This window comes from Pyrgilauda ruficollis, unplaced genomic scaffold, assembly GCF_017590135.1.
Source record: "Pyrgilauda ruficollis isolate IOZ18807 unplaced genomic scaffold, ASM1759013v1 scaffold38, whole genome shotgun sequence".
NCBI classification, from domain to species: domain Eukaryota; kingdom Metazoa; phylum Chordata; class Aves; order Passeriformes; family Passeridae; genus Pyrgilauda; species Pyrgilauda ruficollis.
This window is the reverse complement of record NW_024525267.1, coordinates 4,665,277-4,686,770: the sequence shown is the minus strand read 5'-3', so window position 1 is coordinate 4,686,770 and position 21,494 is coordinate 4,665,277. Positions and strand designations below refer to the sequence as shown.

The window sequence follows — 21,494 nt, the reverse complement described above, 5'->3', positions numbered from 1 at the left end:
AAAATACAGTTTAAAACCCAGAAGTAACACCAGGGAGGCCATGTCCATGTGACTGAGTCCCAGCAGTGAAGGTTTGCTATGGTTTCCTTCACTGCACAGACACTTTTATTCAGGTGGGATCTGCTTCTGGCTTGAATCCCACCAGGAGTGATGTGAGGGACTGTGAGGAGCTGTGAGGGTTGGAGAGGTGGTGATATCCCCAAGGGAGTGGTGTCTACCCACAGCATGAGTCCACAAAATCAGGTCTCTGTCTCACTGGCATTGTACAGAGGGTTGAGGTAGAAGACCTGGAGATCTTTGGGTGTCACTTCTCCAAGGTCAACATCTGGAGGCTCCTGCAACAGCAAGGGAGGAAAAACAAGCAATGGGGAAGAGAAGCAAAACGCTTGGGCAAAACCCACCCAGGGCTGAGTCCCTGCAGCAGCCGAGAGGCTGGTGAGGGAGAACAGGAATGTCCCACAAAGCCCTCCTGGCCTGGGGAAAGCAGGGCCCCTCTCAGGGTAACCCCAAGAGGCTTTTGAGAGTGTCACAGCCCCCAGCAGCTCCTGCCCATGCCCCGAGCACCCCGGTGTCCCTGGCAGTGGTGACTCACCACGCTGAACACGGGGTTGTCGAAGCCTTTGTCACTGGCTGGTGCAGGGGACGCCGGGTCCTCCATTCTCTCCCAGGGGTGGGTCTGGCGCAGGGCAGGAAACCTGGGAAGAGCTGGGCATCACCATCCACATCCCTCCCATCCCTGCATCTCCCCCAGCTGAAACACGGCGTCTTTAGGAGGTGGATGGGAAATTATACAGGGGGAAAATGTCAGGCTGTTATTGAAATGGGATATTTGTACCCCTTCCCAGGGAAAAGCAGCAATATCCAGCAGAAATCATTCAGCCTGGAGATCTGGGACCTGCATTCTGGAGGGAGGAGTTTGCAGAGGCAGACAACTCTAGCACAGGCTTCACTCTGGAGGAATCATTCCTTCCCTGTGGCCTAAATGAATTGCCACAGAGCTGACACCTGTTCCCAGTGTAATCTCAACAAGTATTAATTACTTTTATCATTACTTTTATCATTACTTTTATCACATTATAATTTTTTCATTTTAATCACCATCACTACTTGTATTATTTCCTTCATTACTTTTATCCTAAGGGTCCCAGTCACTGAGGACTCCCCTGCACTGGGCACCTGCTGCAGGCGGGCTCGGCAGCAGGTCCATGCACATCACCTCAGGAGCTCTGAGGGAAGCTCTGCCAGGCCCCTTTCAGTGGAAATAAGGGGGACCTGCAGCACAGGTGGGACAGGCCCTGGGCTCGTGTTCAGTTCTGTCTCCTGTAGCTACCGACTGCTAAATTCCCTCCTGCTGCTGACAGAGCTGGTTTCAAAGGCCTGTCCAGCATCCAAAGAAGCATCAGTGAAAAATAAATCATCAAGTAGCAATTATGGGTCTGGGAGTTTTATTTAGAAATTAAATGAAGGCATGGTTTACTGCTAGGAAATATCATGTCAGCACGTGTCAAGCAGCAGGGCAAATGCTCCTGGCCAGAGCCACTGCTGCATGGTGACAAAATCCCAGTGAAGGAGGCAAGAGGGAACAACCTGACTTGTGAGCCTGTGACACAGCAGCCCCAGCACCAGGGAGCTCAGCATCCCCTGGAAGACACAGGTGCACTTTGCACATGCAAATTTAAACAATTCCTGGCCCCTGGTTATCAAGTGTGTGAAGTCAACCCCACTTGCCCACAGCTGGGTACCCTGCAAAACCCTCCACAAGTGCATGTGGGAGCAGCAGAGGTGGGTGTCCCAAGCACCTGCCATGGGCACTGCTGGCATGCCCTAATCACTGCCAGGCCCCATATCCAAGCTGTGAGGGAAAATGGTGATGGAGAAGGGGTATTTCTGACTAATTCCCAGCAGTGGTGCAGTCAGGGGCACCCTCCAGCCCTCCCCTGGGACCTGCACTCTGTACTCCATGCTGTGTGAACAAGCAATGCACCAGAAGCTGCACTTGCTCTTGGATGCTGTATCCCTTTAACAGTTATGAAGCTGTGGGACAAGTATTTTGCATTATTTTGATGCATTTCTATTGAGCTGCTGGCAGGTTCAGTCCTCCCCTCCCTAGCAGGGCTTCAAACTAATGGTGCCAAGGAACAGGAGATGTCACCAGGCACCATGACTAGGCTGTGCAGAGCTCCAGCCAAGCTGCAGCAGCCCTACTCCCACCCAAGCACACTGCACCCTGCCAAGAGGCAGCTCCTCCTGGTCATGGAGGAGAATGAATCAACAGTCCAAGAGTACAGAAGTGCCTTTCAGCCACCTCACCTCCAGAAAACCATGAGGAGCAAGGACAAGTTTTCAACTGACACAGGTTTAGATTAGATATTGGGAACAAACTCTTTACTGTGAGGGCAGAGAGGCCCTGGTCTAGAGGAAGGTGTTGCTGGCTATGGCAGGGGGTTGGAACTGGATGATCTTTGATGTCCTTCCAACCCAACCCATGCTGTGGTTCTGTGAACAGTAATGTTGGGGGTAGCAGGGTGCCAGGGCATGCCCCTCTCCATGGGAGTTCTGGGCAGCACTGTGTGCCCCTCGTGTGCCAGGCTGGAAGGACAGCCTGGGCTGGCAGCTGCTCCCAAGCACAGGCAGCCTGAATATCTGCTGCTGGCAGAAGCCCCATCCCTACCTCAGCTTTCCCTTTCTGTAGAGAAAGAGGATCCCTCCAAGGAACAGGAGACTGAAGAGTAGCCCCATGACTGTCCCCGCTGTGATCCTGCTCACTGGGAGGCTCCCCACTTGCCCGCTGGCAGTGCTGCCAGTGGCCACTTCCACTTTGCCACTTGAAATGCCGAGAGCTTCACCTGGGAAGAAAAAGGGATGAGGATTGTACAGGACAACACATCCCCACACCCATGACAGAGGGAGGGTTCAGCTGGGTCTGGTCCTGCCTGCCTGGTTGATTGCCTTTCCCTGGGAACAGGGATGGGATTCACAGGTGGATGGACTCAATGGGGACAAGCCCCTGCAGGTCTGCCACCCACACAGTGACCACCAGGTCCCCTGGCTGTGACCTGTGTGCCCATCAGCATCTGCCATCTTCCATTGTCTGCCTCCACAAGCAGCATTCTGGCTGCAGAGCAGCTCTGCAGACAGGGACCTGGGGGCTCTGGCAGGCACCCAGCTGGTCATGGTCAGACATGGCATGGAAGCACACCAGTATACCAGGCTGCAGGAGGAGAATTGCCAGCAGGGCAAGGGAGGTGACCCTTCCACTCTGCTCTGCCCTGCCCTGGTGAGCCACAGCCGCAGCACTGAGCCAGGCTCCTCTCAGCAGCACCCAGTGACAGGGCAAGAGGCAATGGGCAGATACTGAATATAGTAAATTCCACTTAAATACCTGTATTTATCTAAGTATTTATATATAAAAAACTGGTTTACTGCTAAGACGGTCAGTTGTGCAGACAGGCTGTGGACAGATATTGGCCAGTCTCCATCCTTAGAGACATTCAAACCCCACTGGCCATGTGGGCTGCTGGCAGGGAATACAAAGCTCTGGCCAGCAGTGGGTCTGGGTGCCCCTGTAGGGCACCTGCTGAGGAGGACAGGGGTGTTACCGTGCTGTGCTATGTTCTGCATGATGTCTGCTGCCAGCTGCTCCGCAGCGGTGCCCGCCTGCACTCCCGCTCTGTCATCAATCAGCACGATCTGGATGAGAGGAGCAGCGCTTCGGGACACGATGCCCAGGAAGGTCTGTGCTCTGTGCACCTTGGATATGGCCATCTGCACGCCAGCGTATTTGGGCTTCCCAAAACACAAGGAGACACATAAATCCAGTGAGAGGGTAGGCACAAATTAGTCCCATCTCCAGACAGCCACGAGGGGTGCAGCTGCAAGGCCCACCTGAACCTTCATGTGAGCCCCAGCACAGAGCTGCCATCCCTGTCACGGCAGCGCCGCTGCATTTCCCAAAGGAGAGACTTGTGCATCCCCTCTCTCCCAAGCTGTGACCAGCACCCAGCATGCAAAGAGCCCCCATGGAGGACAGCATGCTGAGAAAGCAATGTCATGTATCACACCCATTAAAAGCTGTATTAAGACGTGTGGCTGTAAGGAGGGCAGGCAGACAGCTTTCAGCTCAGGATCAATAGAGCAATACCCTGGTATCGAACCTCCCAGTGCAATGCAGAGCACACCTCCTCCCCCGGCAGCCCCTGGCAAAGAGGAGGGATGTCATGCTGTAAGTGATGCTTTGTAGGGCATCTGAGAGCTGGCCAGTGCCAGTCACCCACCCAGTGCTTGCCTGCTAGGGAATAGAAAAGCAGCCCAGTGTTGGCCAGAGGTCAGGGAATGCCCTGCTGCAGGTTTGCACCATCCCAGCTGGGTGCACTGAGCTCCCCTGGGACCTAGACCTGCTCTCCTCTATTTTCTAGAGCAGCAAGCCCCCTGCATCCTTCCCCATTGCAAGCCAGCAGCTCTTCCTGCCCTGAGCTCAGCAGATGGTGGGGCTGTGGTGGGGAGCAAGGACCCAGCTTCCACAGCAAGCAGGCACATCCAAGAGGTCACATGGGAGCATGGGTCCTGCAGGGTGGTGGGGAGTGAGCTGCACCCCTGGCACTGCTGGGACTGCATGCCCCAGACAGTCCCACAGCCATCAATTCACCGGCAGATGTGGCCAGTGGCTTGTGGTTTCATCAGTCCTCCCAATCTGACAGGCTTAGTACCTGGCTCAGCAACTCTTGGACCAATTTGTCCTGGTACTTCTGCAGGTCAAAATCAGGAGTGAAATCCAGGTTAATGGTGGCCCCTGCAGCCAGAAAACAGACAGACATCAAATTCACCACGTGTGGGCAGAGAGCAGCCACAGCAGCACAGCTCTGACTGCCACGATAGGCACTGGGGACCCTCTGGTACCCTGTTCAACTGCTCTGGTTGGGCTCAGAGAGAAACCTCCCCTGATGGTCTTTTTGTCAGCTGGGTTTGATAAAAGGCTTTTGATTTTCCAACATATTCTGGAAAGTTTTCTCCCACTTATCCCTCTGGGAAGCTCTTCATGTCCCTGGTTTTGGGGCCATGAGGCTGTGGTGCAGCAGCACTACCCTGGCTTTTGGGGGGGAAGGCTGAGAGGAGGAAACACCTGTGCTTCCCCGCACCACTGCACTGCAGTCATGGAGACAAATATTTTCCTGGGAAAAAATACAATTAAGCATTTGCTGAAATTTTAAATTGTCCTAAAGACTGTAAGGGACTATGCTTTTAGGAGCATGTTGGAGAAACATATGCCACTTAATGAATTTGGTATGACATACCAAATATTAGATGCCAAGTATCCAGGTACAGTTGTGCATGAAAAATTGCCCCTAGCAACATTTCATGCAGATTAATGGAGGAGCATCCATTGTAGAGAGAACACTGTCAATCTGCATGCTTTCATTTTAAATGAAATTAAACAAGCTGGCTGTTGGGAAGCTGACATTACAGTGGAAAAGGTTGCATTTCCTCTGCGTGTTTTTGGCTGCATAAACTCAGCAGAGCCCTATTAGCTTGACGATCTGTGACATCCTGACAGGATAAACCAGAAGCAGGGACAAAGAGCTGAGACTCAGAACAGGCTCCCAAAAGCCAGAATTTCTTCAGAGAGACGCGCTGGGAAGGTGGCACAATGGGATCTGCACATGGGACTCACAGATGGGACCCTTGGCAGCAGTGATAAAGCAAAACTTCAGCTTACAACGAGCAGCAAGAACCCCCTGCTCCCAACTTCCCCCATGGAGCCGGGTAAGTAGGCTGGGGCAGCCGGCATGGCAGGGAGGAGGAATAGGACCATGTCCCCCACTCACCACAGACCCCACAGCAGTGGCCAAGGGGCTGCAAAGGGCTCTGGCACGCTGGCTCTGGGCACTGGCTCCCTGATGCCCTGAGCAGGGCTGCGCAGATGCGGGGGCCATCCTAAAGGAGAGCAGGGCAAAGTCAGTCCCACAAACTGCAAGGGACTGGAGCACTGCACTGGAGCCCCCAAAATGGGAAAGGGAAGACTCACCAGGGCGTTCCCGCAGGCACAGCCAGACTTATCAGGACAGCCAGTGCCTGTCACCTGGAGAGTGCCATTGCCATGAAACTGCAGCGGGGCAGAGGGGCCCCCCAGGTACGCAGCCCAGGATGATGGGGTGTTCAGCTCCTGTGCAGGGAAGAGCAGCAAAGCAGGTGAGTACCCCAGGACAGGTCCCAGTGCTGGCTCCAGGCACCCAGCCATGCTGCCGAGACACCTGGTGTCACATCTGATGGCCATCACTGGGAAGCCCCACTGCAGGCAGTGATGCAGCAGGAAAACCCTGCTAATGCACACATTCCATCTTTTCCCCTGGACCAACAGAAAAATTCTCTCAAACCAAAAATAATGACAATGACATGGCTGGGCCTTTTCTTCTTTTGCTTTCCACCTTTCTGCTGGCTCAGAGAATTCAAGTTACCAGCTTTTCCCTACTGGGAGGAAGGGTGCTGGGTCTGAGCTGTTTTCCTTCTATCTGGGAAGAATTTCTATGTGCTTGGCATTAGCAAAGGCTGAGCTGGACTGACCAGCCTCATCCTGCCAAGTCACCGGTGATTCCCTCACCCACTCTCTTCCACAGGAAGTGTCTCCATGCTCTGGCACGACAGGCAGATTTCTCAGGCCCTGGGATGAAAACATTCATCACAAAGCACAGAGTAGGCTGGCTACAAAGGGATAGAGAAGCTCGTATGGTCAGTTCATAAAAAGCACCTTCTCCTTCCATCTCATCGCTCAGCAGCAGCCCCTGCCCTGAGGGACAGCCAGTCCCTGGGTGGGATGATGTGCTGTGGGGTAGTCTGCAGCATCAGCAGGACCAGCATCACTCTGAGCATCCAAGAGCATCCACCTCTGCATCCCTGGAGCTGTGTGCGCTTGGGGTGAGTTCCACTGGGGTGCTGCCTTGTTCAGACTCGCCTGCACCCGCCTGGGCACCGACTGAGTCTATTACTCAAAAAGCAGCTACCTAATGCCTGGCCCTGAAATGGCAGATCCCAGCCAGCACAGCAGCAGAAATAATAAATAACTTATGAAACGCCTGCCGCATCTCCCACTCCTGGAAAGAGCCTGTGTTTACCGCTGCAGCGCCTGTGATCTTCTGCTCCTCCGACCAGGAGGGACAGGGCTCCTGGGGAGCCTGATTCCCGGGCTGAGGCACAGCAGGCTGCCAGCACTTCTATAATTATCCCTCCAATCAATTAAAGAGCGGTGCTGAAGCAAAGCTGGGAGATGATCACTGGGCCACAGGCCATGTTAAGGTTGGGGGCAGGAGGGAGGTGTTTCCAGAGGGTTCCTGAGCAGCACGGCTGCAGACACATGCCTGGGAAGGGAGCGACCCCTGGGAGCCAGAGAAGCTGCCATGTGCTGATGGTTTGACCCGTGTATATTGGCGCTTTTTTAAACATGCATAGTGAGACAGCCTGCACTCCCAAACTGCAGGGAGGGAGCAGATAACAAACTGGTTGATGCAAAAAGCCATCGAGGCCATTCAGAGCAGCAGCAGCAGCTCATGAAGCTGCAGCCCCGCGGGTGTGCCCCATCTCCCTGTGCAGCGCTGCTCCCCCACTCGGGGCTGCGCTGAGAAGGTGTCCAGCCAGCTCCTCTTCCTCCCCGCCTTACCTGGCCCATGACAGAGATGCTGCGGAGGTGAATCACGGGCTGCGATGAGTCGGTGTTTACCCGGAAGGAGGTTTCGGGCTGGAAGATAACATCATCGTAGCGGCACGGGACGCGCTCCTCGTGCACGGAGAAGATGGGCCCGCTGGGCCTGAGCTCCCCGCCGGGAAGGACATCCCGCCACAGCGTGGGGTCGAACCACGCGCGGTGCTCAGCGTCAGCGAACCTCGCTGTTCCACCTGCAAAAGGGACAGAAAAGGCTGAGCATGACCACGACTCAAAGCCAAAGCCCCAGCAGATGCATCTGGGTTGGTAAAACCAGGCACTGTCCGGCCTGAAGTGAAGGCTCTCACCCTGTGGGCAGGGAGCCGAGGGCTGGCCCTGGCATCCCCCTCATGGGCACCCACTGCAGGCATTTCCCAGAGCTTGGCAAAGCTTCCCAGAACTCAGGGCTGGGGTCTCAGCCCAAATCCCACATCTCCCTGCAGGCTTCCAAGCCCAGATCCCACAGGACATTTTTTCCCCCATTTTTTAAAGTTCATCCTTCTGGTTAAGGAGGAAAACATCTGCCTGAATGCTGAGTAACAGCTAAATCTGATAAAAATGGCTATGATAATTCATGTCCCAGTTTCCCAGCAGCCTGGCAGGTCTGCAGAAATGTGACCAGCCCTATTCCCTGCAGCAGGTAACCCCAAAGCCAGTGCTCAATTTAACTATCAATTATTTAACTATTAACTATTTCCCTGCTGGTTAGTCTTATCATGCAGTGCCCTGATTCCTTCTCTCCCTTCCCAGCAGCTGAACCTTTACCAATTCAGCCAGCATGCAGGTATTTAGTGACTGAATTACTTGCCTTCATTTTGAAATCATGCTTTAGAGAAGTCCATTTGTGAAAGCTGTCCCAGAAATGCCAGCTGATTTCAGGGGAGCAGTGCATGGTCAGCAGGAAAAGCCCAGTGCCAAGCACAGATGCTAGAGCATCCCTGCTGGGGGGCAAACAGCCCCAAAACAAAAAAAATATAGGGATGAAGGATTTCAGTCTTAAGATACAATCCTTCCCCTAGGGAGACTGATTTAGACTTTTTCTCTCTTTTTTCTTTTTTTTTTTTCATTCAGAGTGCAGGCACAGGTGCTCTGTTTGAATACTTCCTTCCCTGTAGGGGAACTAAAAAGTTACTTGCTTCTGAAAGCATGGGGTAGTTCTTAAGCACCCAAAATACACCTCCCTAGAAAACAGCTTTCAGATAAAAGCAGGCACCAATGACACAAAGCTGCTGTCTCAGCCATGGGCTGGGGGAGGGGAGGATGTGTGTGTGGGGCCGAAGGCCAGCTTGTTGTGATGGCCATGGTTTGGCTCACCAGTGTGTAACTCCTAACTCTTTCTTTAGAAACACCATGGCAGAGAAAATAAGGGCTTTGATGTGGCTACATGCTTAATAGACAGGGGAAAATACAAACAATATTTGCCTCTCTGCTACAACTTCAAAGGCTTCCCTACTATAATTACCTTTTAAGAAGACAGGTGATCTAGGAGGAAAAAAAGATCTCATGTGAGGGAGGTCATCAAAGGAAAGGCAAGTATTGAAGAGGAGTGATTCACTTTGCTCTGAGGTAGGACCTTTGTAGAGGCATTTGGGCTGAATTTACATGATTCATCACAGCCTGATGGGTGCCTGGTTTGGGCACTAAATACCTGAGTCACAGCCTGGATCCCAGCTGCCATCGAAAGCTGTGAAGGCTGCACCAGCTGCCAGCACGAATTCTCCGTTCAAGGGCAGGTACTAGATGAAGGATGCAGAGTGTTACTGTCCTGCTCTCAGCCACCCAGGCTCATTACCAAATAACACTGCTAATTGTTAGGCTGCCTATTACACTCACAGTCTCCGAGGCACTTTACAGTTATCAGGAGCTACCCTTACCATGCCCCATGTACATGGGAAAGCATCAGCTCCTGGTTTTATGGATGGGGATCCTGTAATGGGGAGAGGCAGTGTGATGTTATCCTCCAAAACACAGAAAAGCATCCAGAGGAGCAAGAATAGGAAAAAGCAAAATAAGCTCTTTGACAGTTTCTTCCTCCTCTAGTACACACTCGCAGCAGCTCAGGAATGGACTTATACATGGTTGGTACACCAAGAAAAGCCCAGTCTTACTCTGCAAGTGCCAGATGCTCCCTCACTTAATGGATTCCCACCTCCAGGGGCTGTGCTTGCCCCACAACATATAAATCAGGGGCTCAGGTTATGCTTGGTACAGTGTCATGAAGTGAATTTGCACTGAGCACAAGCTAAGGGAAACACACAGTGGCATTTGGAGCAGCTTGCCATAGCCAGACTCTCTTCTTGTTGGGTAGGACATCACCAGCTGGTAGTCAGGGTCACAGTACTGACCTGGCTTCAACCTGCAGGGCCCACCCACCGACAAACCTCAACAGGCACAGCTCTGCATGGGAACCTTTCCAGCAAGAAACTGTGGCCACCTGGGTCACCAGCCAGCACTGCTAACTCTGGGACAAGCCCTGACAAAAGATCAACTCAGGCAACTCATCCACAGCAAACAGGTTATTCAGCCCAGCCCATCTTATTTTACATTTAGAAATTGCAGAGGGAAAGTCATGGTTTCTTCCAATATTTTAGATGTGATGCTCAAGGCATCCTTCTCTAATTTGGTCCATCCAGTGTTTTAGCATCACTTCCAACAGCAGCTGAAAGCCCTCCAGGACTGAGTTATGCCAATGTACAGGGTCATGTGCTCAGGTAGAAAAAGTTAAATGGGATTTTAAGGTTCCTCTACTTAATTGGTCTTTAAATATGTATGTAGGCTAGAGAAAGCAAGACTTATGACTGACTGCTGCATGGTGGCCATGACAGCTCTCTGTCCCTGGCCAGTCTTGCCTCAGGATGCTCAGTCCCACTCAGAGGCCACCATGGGGAAGGGATGGGGAGGTGGACAAGACAAAAAGCTCATCACCCCCAAACTGTAGGTGGGCACCTGTTAAGAAGTTTAGTGCCCTGTTGGTGCAGTGCTTTGAAGGCCTAAGCCCTGGTGCCCCTCTCTTGGCTCAGGAACCATGAGAAGCCAGGATAGAGAGCAGAGGGTGGCTGTCACTAAGATGAGTCCCACAGTGCTCCTCTGCACCATCTGCTGTGGACCCAGCAATGCCATACATTGGGCTGGACAAGAGGGGATGACACTGGGAATAACTGAGGCTGGGGCAACGTGCCCCAAGGGTGTGGAATCTCCCCCCAGCCAGGAAGAAGCCTTTGTCCACGGACACTGCTCCATCAGACCACAGCCTGTGTCCTGCCATCAGGTTCTCTGAATTTCTATTACTTTTGAGTAGAGGAAATTTGTCCAATACCAAAGCATTGAAAAAGGCTGAAAGGTCTGCCAGGATACAAAAGGCATCATGTCCTTTAGCTGCAGATGAAAAAGCCATCAAAACATGTCTGTTTTGAAGCTCAGGACTTGGCCTGCATTCAGCTGGGTGAGGGCAATGCTACCAGCTTCAACCACAAAATGCTGTACTTCAGTTCAAGTGCCCTGGCTTGTTTTCCTGTGAGCTCAGGCAGGAGCAGGTGATGGGACATTTTGGAGCAGTCAGCTGCCACCCATGCTCAGGCCAGGGCCAGCAGCACTGCCAGCCCCGTCCCTTCTTCCAGACTGGCTGGGCCATTGCAGCCTGGAGCCCCTGGGCGCTGCCTCTTGCCTGGTTTGCAGGCTGGCCCCTGTGGTCGGCTGTGCACAGCAGGGCCAGGCAGGAAGGGTGGCCAGCTGGCTGCTGCGCCATCTGAGCTGCTCAGAGTGGGGCTTTGGATGGGATGCAGCAGATCCTTTCACTAGCACAGGGTACCAGCTCTTCACAGCAGTCAGCTCTGGGCATCCTGCACGTGCTGGGGAGGGCAAGCAGGTCTGGATGGGCCAGCAGGACACAGCACCAGTTCTACTCAAGAGGAGAGCTGGGAGAATTGTCTCATGCCAAATCTGCCTCATGCCAAATCTGCCCCATGCCTGCAGCACCTGTGCTCTGGAGACACTGGCCTCTGAGCTCTCTGGACAAGATGCAGCTTCTCCAGCCACCACAGGAGATCCCCCTCCACTACTGAGGCCAAAATCCCAGGCTGGCTGGCCTTCCAGAGGAAGCTGCTCATGTGTGTGTCAGTGTGGCAGGGAAATGAGAGTGAGCACACATCATGTCCCTTCACACCCTGGGATTACCCAAACACTGCAAGCACCAGCCCTGGAATTAAAATGCAACACAACACGATGTAAGACAGGGGACAGAGTCACCTCAGCTCCACAAACATTAAGTTCAGGAAGAGCTCTGTACTTCTGCTTCACCACAGGAATTTCTGGGGCTGGGCCCTGCAGCTTTGGCTCCCTGCCCACTGAGGCAGCCATGCTGCACATCCAGCACCAGCCCTGCCTGAGATTCTCACCACTGGGCAGCGTTTCAGGAGTGTCCCCATCATCCAGTGGATCTTTGTAAATAATCTGCCCTTTCTTTTTTCCTAACATAAGTTATGCATCTCAGCTCACTGCAGAGGACAAATAGACACTCTGGTTGGGCAGTGGTTTGCTACCTTTGGGAGTTTAGTATAGAAATGGCATACAGGTTGGGCCACTTTCCAAGTACATTTTGAACTGAGCAATGACAGGTACGAGTGGACCAAAGCCAAAAAGCTGGCAGTTTCATCTGCTTTCCCTTCCTCCTGCCAACCTGTACTCCAGGGCCATTAATACAGCAAGTGTTTAGAGTCCCATTAGTCATTTTCCATCCCTGATACAGGTAAATCACTTATCTCCTCAGTTATCATTATCAAGTGTAATGACAACCAAAGCACAGTCATCATTTTTCTTATCAAAGTCAGGGAAAATAAAAAATAAAAAAGAGGAAAGACCCCATGTGGCTCTTGGACCAGCCCCAGCATTGCTACACTAGAAGGAATCTGCTCCCCCAATGCATAAGTGAAAAAGAAACTAACCTCCAAAATGTGAAATAAAAAGCAGCAAAGTCCTGAGAGATGGCTTTCCAATCAGGTGGCCTCTGATTGGAACCAGCCTCTGGCACACCCTTGAGTCACAAGCATTGGGCTGGGATGACTGACAGGAGCACTGTGACTGGCATGTCACCATCATCAGACCTGGAAAAATGCAGCACTTGTGCTTTAACCTGGGTGAACAACACTTGTGACTGCAGCCAGGTCTTCCCCCAGCCTTGCTTTTATTTGCAGCATCAAAGCATTTGAATTCCTTGCTGGGACAAGATGGTGCCACCATCCCCATCACTCAACACTAAGACTGTCTGGGCTCACTGAGCTCCACAGTGCTGCCTGCACAGCTGCACCAGCAGGCAGGTCAGCAGCCATCAGCCCCTAGGTACATCCCCTTGCCTGGCACCCAGACCAGGAGCAGCTTTGGCCCTGGTGCTGCTGGCCCTCCACTGAAAAACATCACTGGGACAGGATGCAGGTGGGCTATGGCTCCAACACAGACTGTTATAACCCACCACAAGCAATAATGCACAAGGGAAATGATTTCCATTCCATCTTTCCCAGTGCAGCCCTGCTGGGGCAGTGGCAGCAGCAGGCAGCCAGGGCAGCAGCTGGGTGGGCCCTGCTCATTCTGCCCACAGGTGGGAAAAGCAGGGATTTTCCCAGTGTCTGCTGGGGCTGGGGGTCCCAGCACAGCTGGTGGTGATGCCTGGGTGATATCCAGCAGTTGGCTGACACCCCAGAAACAGACATCCCAGATGGCCAGGATCACCCACAGGTGAATCCCTCTGACAATTCTGGAGCATTGCCAGGGGCTCCCTTGCAGCCCAGCATTTCTTGGGTTCAGTACTGGGGCTTCAATTATTAACTTTCTGGTCCAGGTGAAGCTTTCACCTACAACCTCAGGACAGTGTCCTTCCCCTCAGTCACACATGCCACCCTATGTCCCCAGTTTGCTGCCAGAGCCAGCCTGTTCCTGCCACAGCCCTAGATCCCACAGCAGCTAGTCCAGGTCCCTGGCAAGGCAGGATGACCTCCTGCTTCCCCAAGACCTCTGTGTGAGGGTCACCTGCTGCTGGAGCAGCACCTTGCTGCCCAAAGACCTCCCTGCCCAGGCACATGGTCCCATGAGGAATAAGGCTTTAACTTCCCAAACAAACCAGGCCAGAACTGCAGCCTGTAACCCCAAGAAGCCCATGCTCGTGCAGGCTGGTGCAGCATGCCTGGGGCACAGAAGCTGGTGCTGCTGACCATGGGCCCCACCAGCGGTGGTGGGGGATGCCCACAGCCCTGCTCTGACCCCAGCAATAGCTCACCCCTCTGCTTCTGACCCAGAGCAGGCAGTAGCACAGGAGTGGCATGCCAGGGGATATCATCATTTCAGCATCATCCCCTGCAAGCTAACGAGGTGCTTGGTTGCTCTCCCTCCCCTCCTGCCCAGCAGCAGCAGCACAGCTGTGCTGTCATTAGTGCCAGAGCCAGCTCTCCTGCCAGGTCTGCTCATCACGTTTCAGGTTGTGTTTCAGCACACGGGCTCCCCACAGCACCTGGCCAGCCTGTCCTTGCCACCACATCCCCTGGCACAGGGGTGGCCTGACACATCAGGTTCCCAACACATCACAGTCCTGCCCATCCCTACAGAGAAGCTACAGCTCCTGGCCATGCCACACAGCTGCTGCCTGGTACAGCACCTGCCAAACCTCCGCACAGGGCCTAGTGAAAGCCATGGGAGGATAAAAAAACAAACAACAGATCCAAAAAGCCCATTAACTTAATTGCAGATGCCCAATACAGACTTCTAGCTGAACAGGTCCCAACAGTGTACAGAAATCAGTTGTCACAGGGACATGGGAAGCCCCTTGGGTAGCTGAAGACATTGAGCTCTGTATGCAGAAGACAGAGAGAGGCTTAAAGCCATTTGCCAAATCTATTTCAGATTAGTTAAGCTCCTTTTCCTGAACGTTCCTCTACAGACAAGGTCAGAGAAAGCAGGAAGAGGTTTGAGGTGTGTGCAGAGGGGCCATGCCCAGCAATCAAGGGATGGCAGACGGTCCATGGAGCAGCTTTCCCAGCCAGACAGGCTCCAGCATCCGCTGCAGCCCAGGATGCTGGCAAGCTGCTCTGCTCATCAGACTTTAGTAACTCCTCCTGCTGGACACCAGCCTGAAATGAGCAAATAGACTCAGGGAGATGAGTGTAAATGGCTGTTTTACCAAACTCCTTTCCTGCACACACCGCCATTGTAACCGCTGACACAGGAAAGACTGCAGGATTCCATCTTGGAATTATGTGCTGGCACACACACCCCTGAAATTTTTTATCTTCATCTTAGGGGAAGGAAAAATAATCCCTTTTCTGGTTATCTCATTACCCTGCTGTCTGGGAAGAGGTGGGGGAGGGAGCACCGGTGGCTGGGACTAGCGCGAACTGTGGCAATTCATTAGAGCCGGTGCCCCTGGAGAGCAATTGGCATTTCAAGATCAATCTCTGCCAGGAACCGAGCGGGAGCATCCTGCAGCAAAGCTGAGTACATTCTGCTCTCGCAATTAGGCAGCTAAAAATATAAGGCTGGGGGAGGTGTCCCTGGTCAGACCCCAGTGCCACTCCAAACCCTTGCCCAGCCTTGCAGCCCCTCGTGGGGCAGGCAGCGAGGGGGTAGGGACAGATGCCACCCCACAGCAGAGCTCGGGGATGGGGCAGAGCTAGAAATGTGATGTCAGGGCTGCTGAGTAACCCCAGCCAGTGTCCTGACCCTGGGGTCGAGCAAGGCTGCTCTGTCCATGTGAATAAACCCGACTCCTGCCACCCTGAAAATAGAAGCAGCAGCATCCATCCCTGGCCCACATGTCAGTGCTGGCCGGCACAGGGACAAACTGCACCAGGGCTGGTGTTACTGGGGCAAGCACCAGGCTCACTGCTGCAGCCTGGCCTGGCTCCCTTTGGAAGCACAGACATAGCCAGAGGGCCCACTCACTCTCAGGAGTCTTTCTCCTCCATCAGGAGACAAACAAATCCGAAGTCTGCCTTGCCCTGGAGCACCCATGCCAGGCATCATCAGCTCCATTTCCATCTTTTCTGCACATTTAGTCTCAGGCACCTCCAAAAGCTGGCTAAATACTGATCTGCATCTTTAGGCAGCTAAACACTGTAGAAAATCCAGCCTAATCACAACGGTTGTGCATCAAAGCCACTTATGCTTTAAGCTGGATTTGGATTTAATGTGTGACTGAATTAGGGATCCATTTGACACTTCAAATAACTGCTGAGCTGGGTGCTCAGTGGGTGAGCTCTGAGCAGGGAGGCAGGCTCTGTGCCCCAACAGCCCTCTCCCAAGAAAGCATCTCCCAGCACTTGGCTGGTGCACACATGGGATGGATGGGGAGGGGAGCTGGAGAGCTTACCATACAGAAGTGAGCTTTCACATAAATGTCTAGGACAGGAGCGATGGTGACACATGAGGACTGCCTGGCACTCCACTCAGCTGGGGAGTTGGGATGGGAGATCTCATGCTGTCCCTCCACCACCAGCACCAAGCATCCTCCCCTACACTTGCCACAGTGGGCACGTATCTTCATGAAAGTCACAGAGAGCCTAATCCCTCCTCAGCCATGAATTTCCTTCTATGGTACTACAGCAAACAACATTCTGCTTTTTTTTTTTTTTTTGGCCAAAGGCTGTATAGCATCTCCATGGTGACTCTAAAGCTTAATGTATTCTTGCTGATTTAAGTGATTAATGCTCCAGCGCGTGTGGCTGGCAGCCGAACAGGTGCAGCCCAGCCTCCCTGCAAAAATCCTCATGACCAATTCATTTTCTAACCAGCTGGTTGCTAAATTTCATGCCATTTGCATGAGTGGCAGCCTAGCTCAGGTGGTGCGTTTCATTCCTTTTTCATCCCTAACCTTGGCAGTCCCTGTATCACCTGGTGACAGCAAAGCATGGCAGTGAACAGGAGGGAAGTGCCTGAGTTGAAATTACAAAGAAATATTAACCACCTCACTAAGAGACATGCTGGGACAGTTCACAGGGAGTGGCTGGGGCAGTGATGCTCAGCAGGAAGCTGTGAGCTGCAGTACAGGTTATAGGCAGGGCTGGCTGCTCACGTGCAGTGCAATTCAGTGCAGGAGGGGAATGGTGCCCTCACAGCCCATGTGATGCTTCATTCCCTCACGGATCCCCCTAGTAGTCCTCCCCATCTGCACAGCACTGGATTCAAAATCCACTGTAACCCCTGGAGCCTGTGCAGCTGCCTGCCAGCAGAAACCCCAAGGCAGCAGAGGGTCCCCACTCTGGATCCTTTGACAGTGACGATCCAGGGCTCACTGGGGCATCCTGACCCATCCCTCAGTTGCAATAGGACCATCCACCCGAGCAGGGGGCAAGGCCATGGATGTTGGTTTGTGTTTGCAAAGGTTGTGTGGATCTCCCTCTCCCCAGGCTGCTCAGCTCTGCTCTCCAGCTTGGCTGCAGGAGGCTCAGCAGTAATGACTGACGCTGCTCTGCAATTATGCACTTTGCAGGAGTACTGATGAAAGTACTTTAGAAATATTATACATTCATCTGTAAGTAAAATAAAATCTACTGGAGTGGTATTTTGCTCTTCTCTTCTCTGGGTAAATTCCACATCATTTATTACATTATATTTGTACGTATTTCCCCAGTACATTCTTTCCTTCAAAAATTCATATTTAAAATGCCATATAAATAAAGTATCTTTTCCAAATATTTGTAGAGGGATTAAACGTGGCACATGGCGTTATTAAAGCATCAAAACTATTAGTGGCGTAGACAGCCTGAACAAATTACACCACATAAATTTCAAGGGCTTCTTCAAATTTAATGGCCAATAAAAGAGCAAAGCTGCCCTAAAACCAAGAGAGGAGCCTCATCCACAAGCTCATCAGGTCTAGAGGAGGAGGTTTTCCAAACAGGATCCAGCCTATCTCTTCCTGACCCAGCACTGAGAGAGGGATCACTGGTGACCCATCCCCCACTGGCAGGCTGGGGCAGCGGGTTTGCTCTTCCCTTTAATTCCTCCCTGTTAAATTTTACCCTCCAAACCACAGAGATTAAGAGCCCAGGTTTCCGTGGCTGCCTGTCAGCCTGCTCTGGGGCAGAGTTCCTCATGTGGGGCAGGTTGCTCAGAAACCCACTCTGAGTTGAGCCCACCCCCCCCAGTCTTATATCACTAACACACACATTTCAGCAAGGTGTAGTGCCCATCCTGACACAGCCAGACTGATAATACCACCAAAAAATATAAAACCCAATGGCACTTGAAAGAAAATTTCTCAAGCAACATTTTGGGATTTCCCAGAACAGTCTGTTTTCATTTCAAGATATTTTGATGTCAGCTTCACTTAGCTTCTGCCCAGGGCTAGTGCCTGCTCTGTCAGCAATTCTGTGGGTTGGTGCTCCTCAGCCAACTACTGCTAAGCTCTCCATCACATGGAGGGGGTTTTATCCCTCCTTTGAGGGGAAAAAAATCAATTTCTTTCAAATGAAATTGGATTTTGCTGTACTCTTTCTCATCTCCCCTAAATAAAAAACCAAACCAAACAAACAAAAAACATACAAATTAACAACAAAGCAAAACCAACCAACCAAAACAAGCAGAAATGGGCTTTTTGGTTCCATGGTACAGAGAAACCCAGGCTACTGTAGGACTCCTGTTCCTTTCCCCAGCAGAGGCATCCTTGGTCTGGCTGGACCACGGAGGAAAGCATCAAAATCCATGGAATGACTTTAAACTGACAGAGGACAGTAGGACATTAGATACTAGGAAGAAATTCTTTACTGTGAGGGTGATGAGACACTGGCACAGGCTGCCCAGAGAAGCTGTGGATGCCTCATCCCTGGCAGTGTTCAGGGCTGGGTAGGACAGGACTTTGAGCAACCTGGTCTGCTGGAAGGTGTCCCTGTCCATGGCAGGGGGTTGGGACTGATCACCTTTAAGGTCCCTTCCAAGCCAGACAATTTAATGATTCTGTGGAGAGGGGGACAGGGGAATGTGCCACCAGGCAGAGCTGCAGAGCTGGCCCTGCCCTCGCCCACCCTCGTGCACCTCTGCCCACCATGCCTTACCATGTCTGTCAGCGCGTGGGGAGACCTGACGAAGACCGAGACAACCTGTAAGAAAAGCAAGAAAAAAGTGTGCTTTGCCCTGTCAGGTAAAGGGACTTTTCCAATGCCTGATGGTGGTTTGTGGAAACAAAAATAAAATAAATTTAAATTGTCTATACCTTGTCCTTCTCAAAGTGAACCACATCCCTGGCACAGGGGACTCTGCCTTTATCCCAGTTGGAGGCGGTTTCGAAATTGGTGTTGGGAATCCACTGCTTGTACACAGCAGCAGTGGCACCTGGGAGGGAACAGAAAAACCAGTTTAACCCAGTCCATGAGAGGCACTGGGAGCCTGCTCTGGGATGTGCTTTAGGATGGCTTGGCATTTATAGGTCAGATTTGGGAATTTTCTATCTAAGAGCAGCTCCTGCATTGTCCCAGCTGAACAGTCACAGCCTTTATCTACATGGGGGATTGTTTTTTGGCTGGGTGATGGTTTTAGCCACCCAGACAGGAAGAGAAGCAAGGGACAAACACTCAGCAGGCAGACAGAAGGCAGGGGAGTGTCCTGCAGGCTAAAGGTATGAATAACATACGCCTGGTAGTTAAGCAATCCATGCAGGGGGTTTAGTTGTCACTCAGACTAATTAAACAAGTAAAGATTCCTCAGCCCTTGGTTTCCAGAAGGTACAGAGTGGGCATGCAAAGCTGTGATGCCACTAAGGGCAAAAGAAGAAAGGCCATTTGCTATGGGACATGTAGCACAAGTACAGGCTGGTTTCATGTGTTTGGAGCTGGAGATGGAGGATTCAATGGTGTACTTCAGCCTGAGGCACAAACATGTTGGGAAACAGGGTTCTTTCTCTTCGGGTTTCCTGGGACAGTGGCAGCCCTGCCCTCGGGGCCCCAGAGGGATGAGCCTGCTGGCCAGGGACAGGACATGGGAGGGGGTTTTCAGTCTGACCTCTCTGTTTGGACAAGCACAGCAGAGCAGCCTCCCAACCTGACATTGCCCAGGCACGGCTGGGGGATGCATGTTCAGCTGAAGATGAATGAATCTCCAGAAGCATGAATTAAATGGCTTCAGGCAAGTGATTATGAGACACAGAAGAGAAAACGGCAAAAGAAAAACCACCCCTACTTTTGTAATTTTAATGGATCATGTTTTCTGGAGGAGAAAGACCCACAAAATTAGAAAATATGTAGAAAGCCCGTGGTGGAAGAGCTGGGGCACTGGAGACGGAACGCCGGCCCAGTCCGGGGCGGGAGGGGGGTTCGGAATGACTCCAGCTGAGAGGAAGGTGCTGCACAAAGCCTGGCCCGGCTCCTCCGAACGATGGGGCTTGCAGAGGCTCTATCAGCACACAGGGATCACCGTGAGGTGCAATCTGCGCTGTTTTACTCTGCCATGGGCTCTGATGAGACCGCTGGCTGTAGTAGCCATCTCCAGATGAACAGGAAACGATGTATTTTTAACCAGAATGAAAGTCCTGGAGCCCAAGTGCAACGGCGGAGGGGCTCCCCTGCCTCACGCCGGGCTGCGGGTGCCTGAGGGAGCCCTCAGGCCGAGCGAACACACCCGTGCCGTGTCCTCTTTAAAACCCTCCGAGAGGGAAGAAAATATTACCGGTGCTAAGAACTGCAGCCAAGGAGCTGCTCGCAGTGTTGTGGGCATAAACACCGTCCTGGCTCAGAGCAGAAAAGAGCTTAAGAAAGAAAAAAAGCGCCCGGACAGCAATGGCAAGTTGTTCCGTCCTTGCTGCGGTTCCCTCGTGTCCCTGCGGCCCGGGAAGCCGGGGAATGGAGAGGTCGGAGCTGCAGCCGAAAGGCTCGGCCAGCCCCATCGCACAGAGCCTCACGGCCCGCAGGCCCAGCGAGCTCACAGCCGGGCCACGGCTCCTCCGGCCGGAGGTTAATCCCTTTGCCCCGTGCATTCCGGCACCTTCCCAGCCCTGGAAGTATCAGTGTGCTACTTAATCGGCCCTGTCTCCCGGGAAGCGCAGTCCTTGAACATCAAAGCTACATGCATATTCAACAGGGAGCGTGTCCTGCAGCGCAGCGCTGCTGACTTCAAATGAGAGGCTCAGCAGGCTCCGCACAGCTATCCCAGCCTCGGTCCCTGCCTGCCTTCCCCGTGTCCGGCTGGAAATGCCTTCTCCTGCTTGCCTGTCAGGCACGCTGGGAGTGACAGAGCCTGCAGCTCTGCTCCGAACCAGGGCTGCCCGGAGCACACGCGAACCGCGGAGGTCGCCCAGCGGTCACCCCTGCTCGCCACGGCGGCCGGGCCCTGGGCGTACTCACCCAGGAGCTGCAGGATGCCCAGGAGGGAGAGCAGGAGCTTCATTTCGCAGCCGGCTGCCATCCCTCGGCTCCGCGATCCCTGGCCGGCTGGACCTTGCACCTTCCCGGGCACGTGATGGGCCCAGCCCGGGGAGGCTGCAGGGAGCAGGGAATTCATCACAATGGGAGGCAGGCTTCCCCCAGCAGGAACCTCAGCCTTGCTCGGTCCCTTCGGTTCAGCTCCCTTCCCAGTCTCCCTGTTTGCTTGGAACCCGTTGGGAATCTAAGAGAGCCACCGAGGAAGCAGCTGGGGAGGCAAGAGTGCAGCTCGCCCCAGCTCGGCTCACCAGGCCTCGCCCCCACCCATCCAGGTCCAGCTGAGGGGTGTCGGGGTGAACACGCTGCGTGCACATCGCACGCCACTCTCCCCTGCTGAACAGCAGCTACCTCGTAATTACTAATAATGGCCTCCGTGTATTTTCAATTAGCTCACTTGGAAGTGAGCAGCTCCC

The 21,494-nt window shown here is 52.9% G+C and overlaps 1 protein-coding gene across 2 annotated transcripts; it reads right to left on the bottom strand.

Annotated features, from left to right (window-relative positions):
- Window positions 1–239: 239 nt before the first annotated feature.
- Window positions 240–21,046, bottom strand: AMN (amnion associated transmembrane protein). Of its 2 annotated transcripts, XM_041476381.1 has the most exons (13): window positions 21,004–21,046; window positions 18,882–19,000; window positions 18,724–18,768; window positions 9,339–9,426; window positions 7,649–7,884; window positions 6,023–6,160; window positions 5,823–5,931; window positions 4,707–4,789; window positions 3,600–3,786; window positions 2,672–2,846; window positions 1,004–1,005; window positions 593–705; window positions 240–335 (listed from the first exon to the last, which is right to left on the bottom strand). In XM_041476381.1, the coding sequence occupies exons 1-13, from the start codon at window positions 21,044–21,046 to the stop codon at window positions 240–242; spliced, it is 1,434 nt and encodes a 477-aa protein (XP_041332315.1). The 2 variants fall into 2 exon arrangements, with proteins under 2 accessions (XP_041332315.1, XP_041332314.1); XM_041476380.1 differs by lacking the exon at window positions 1,004–1,005 and having other exon boundaries at window positions 593–695.
- Window positions 21,047–21,494: the final 448 nt, after the last annotated feature.

Coding starts and splice junctions, on each gene's coding strand:
- AMN (XM_041476381.1), bottom strand. CDS start 21,046: ATGAAGCTCCTGCTCTCCCTCCTGGGCATCCTGCAGCTCCTGG. Junction 9,427..18,723: donor CCCACGCGCTGACAGACATG/GTAAGGCATGGT, acceptor TCCTTCATCTAG/TACCTGCCCTTGAACGGAGA. Junction 7,885..9,338: donor GGATCCAGGCTGTGACTCAG/GTATTTAGTGCC, acceptor TCCCTTTTGCAG/GTGGAACAGCGAGGTTCGCT.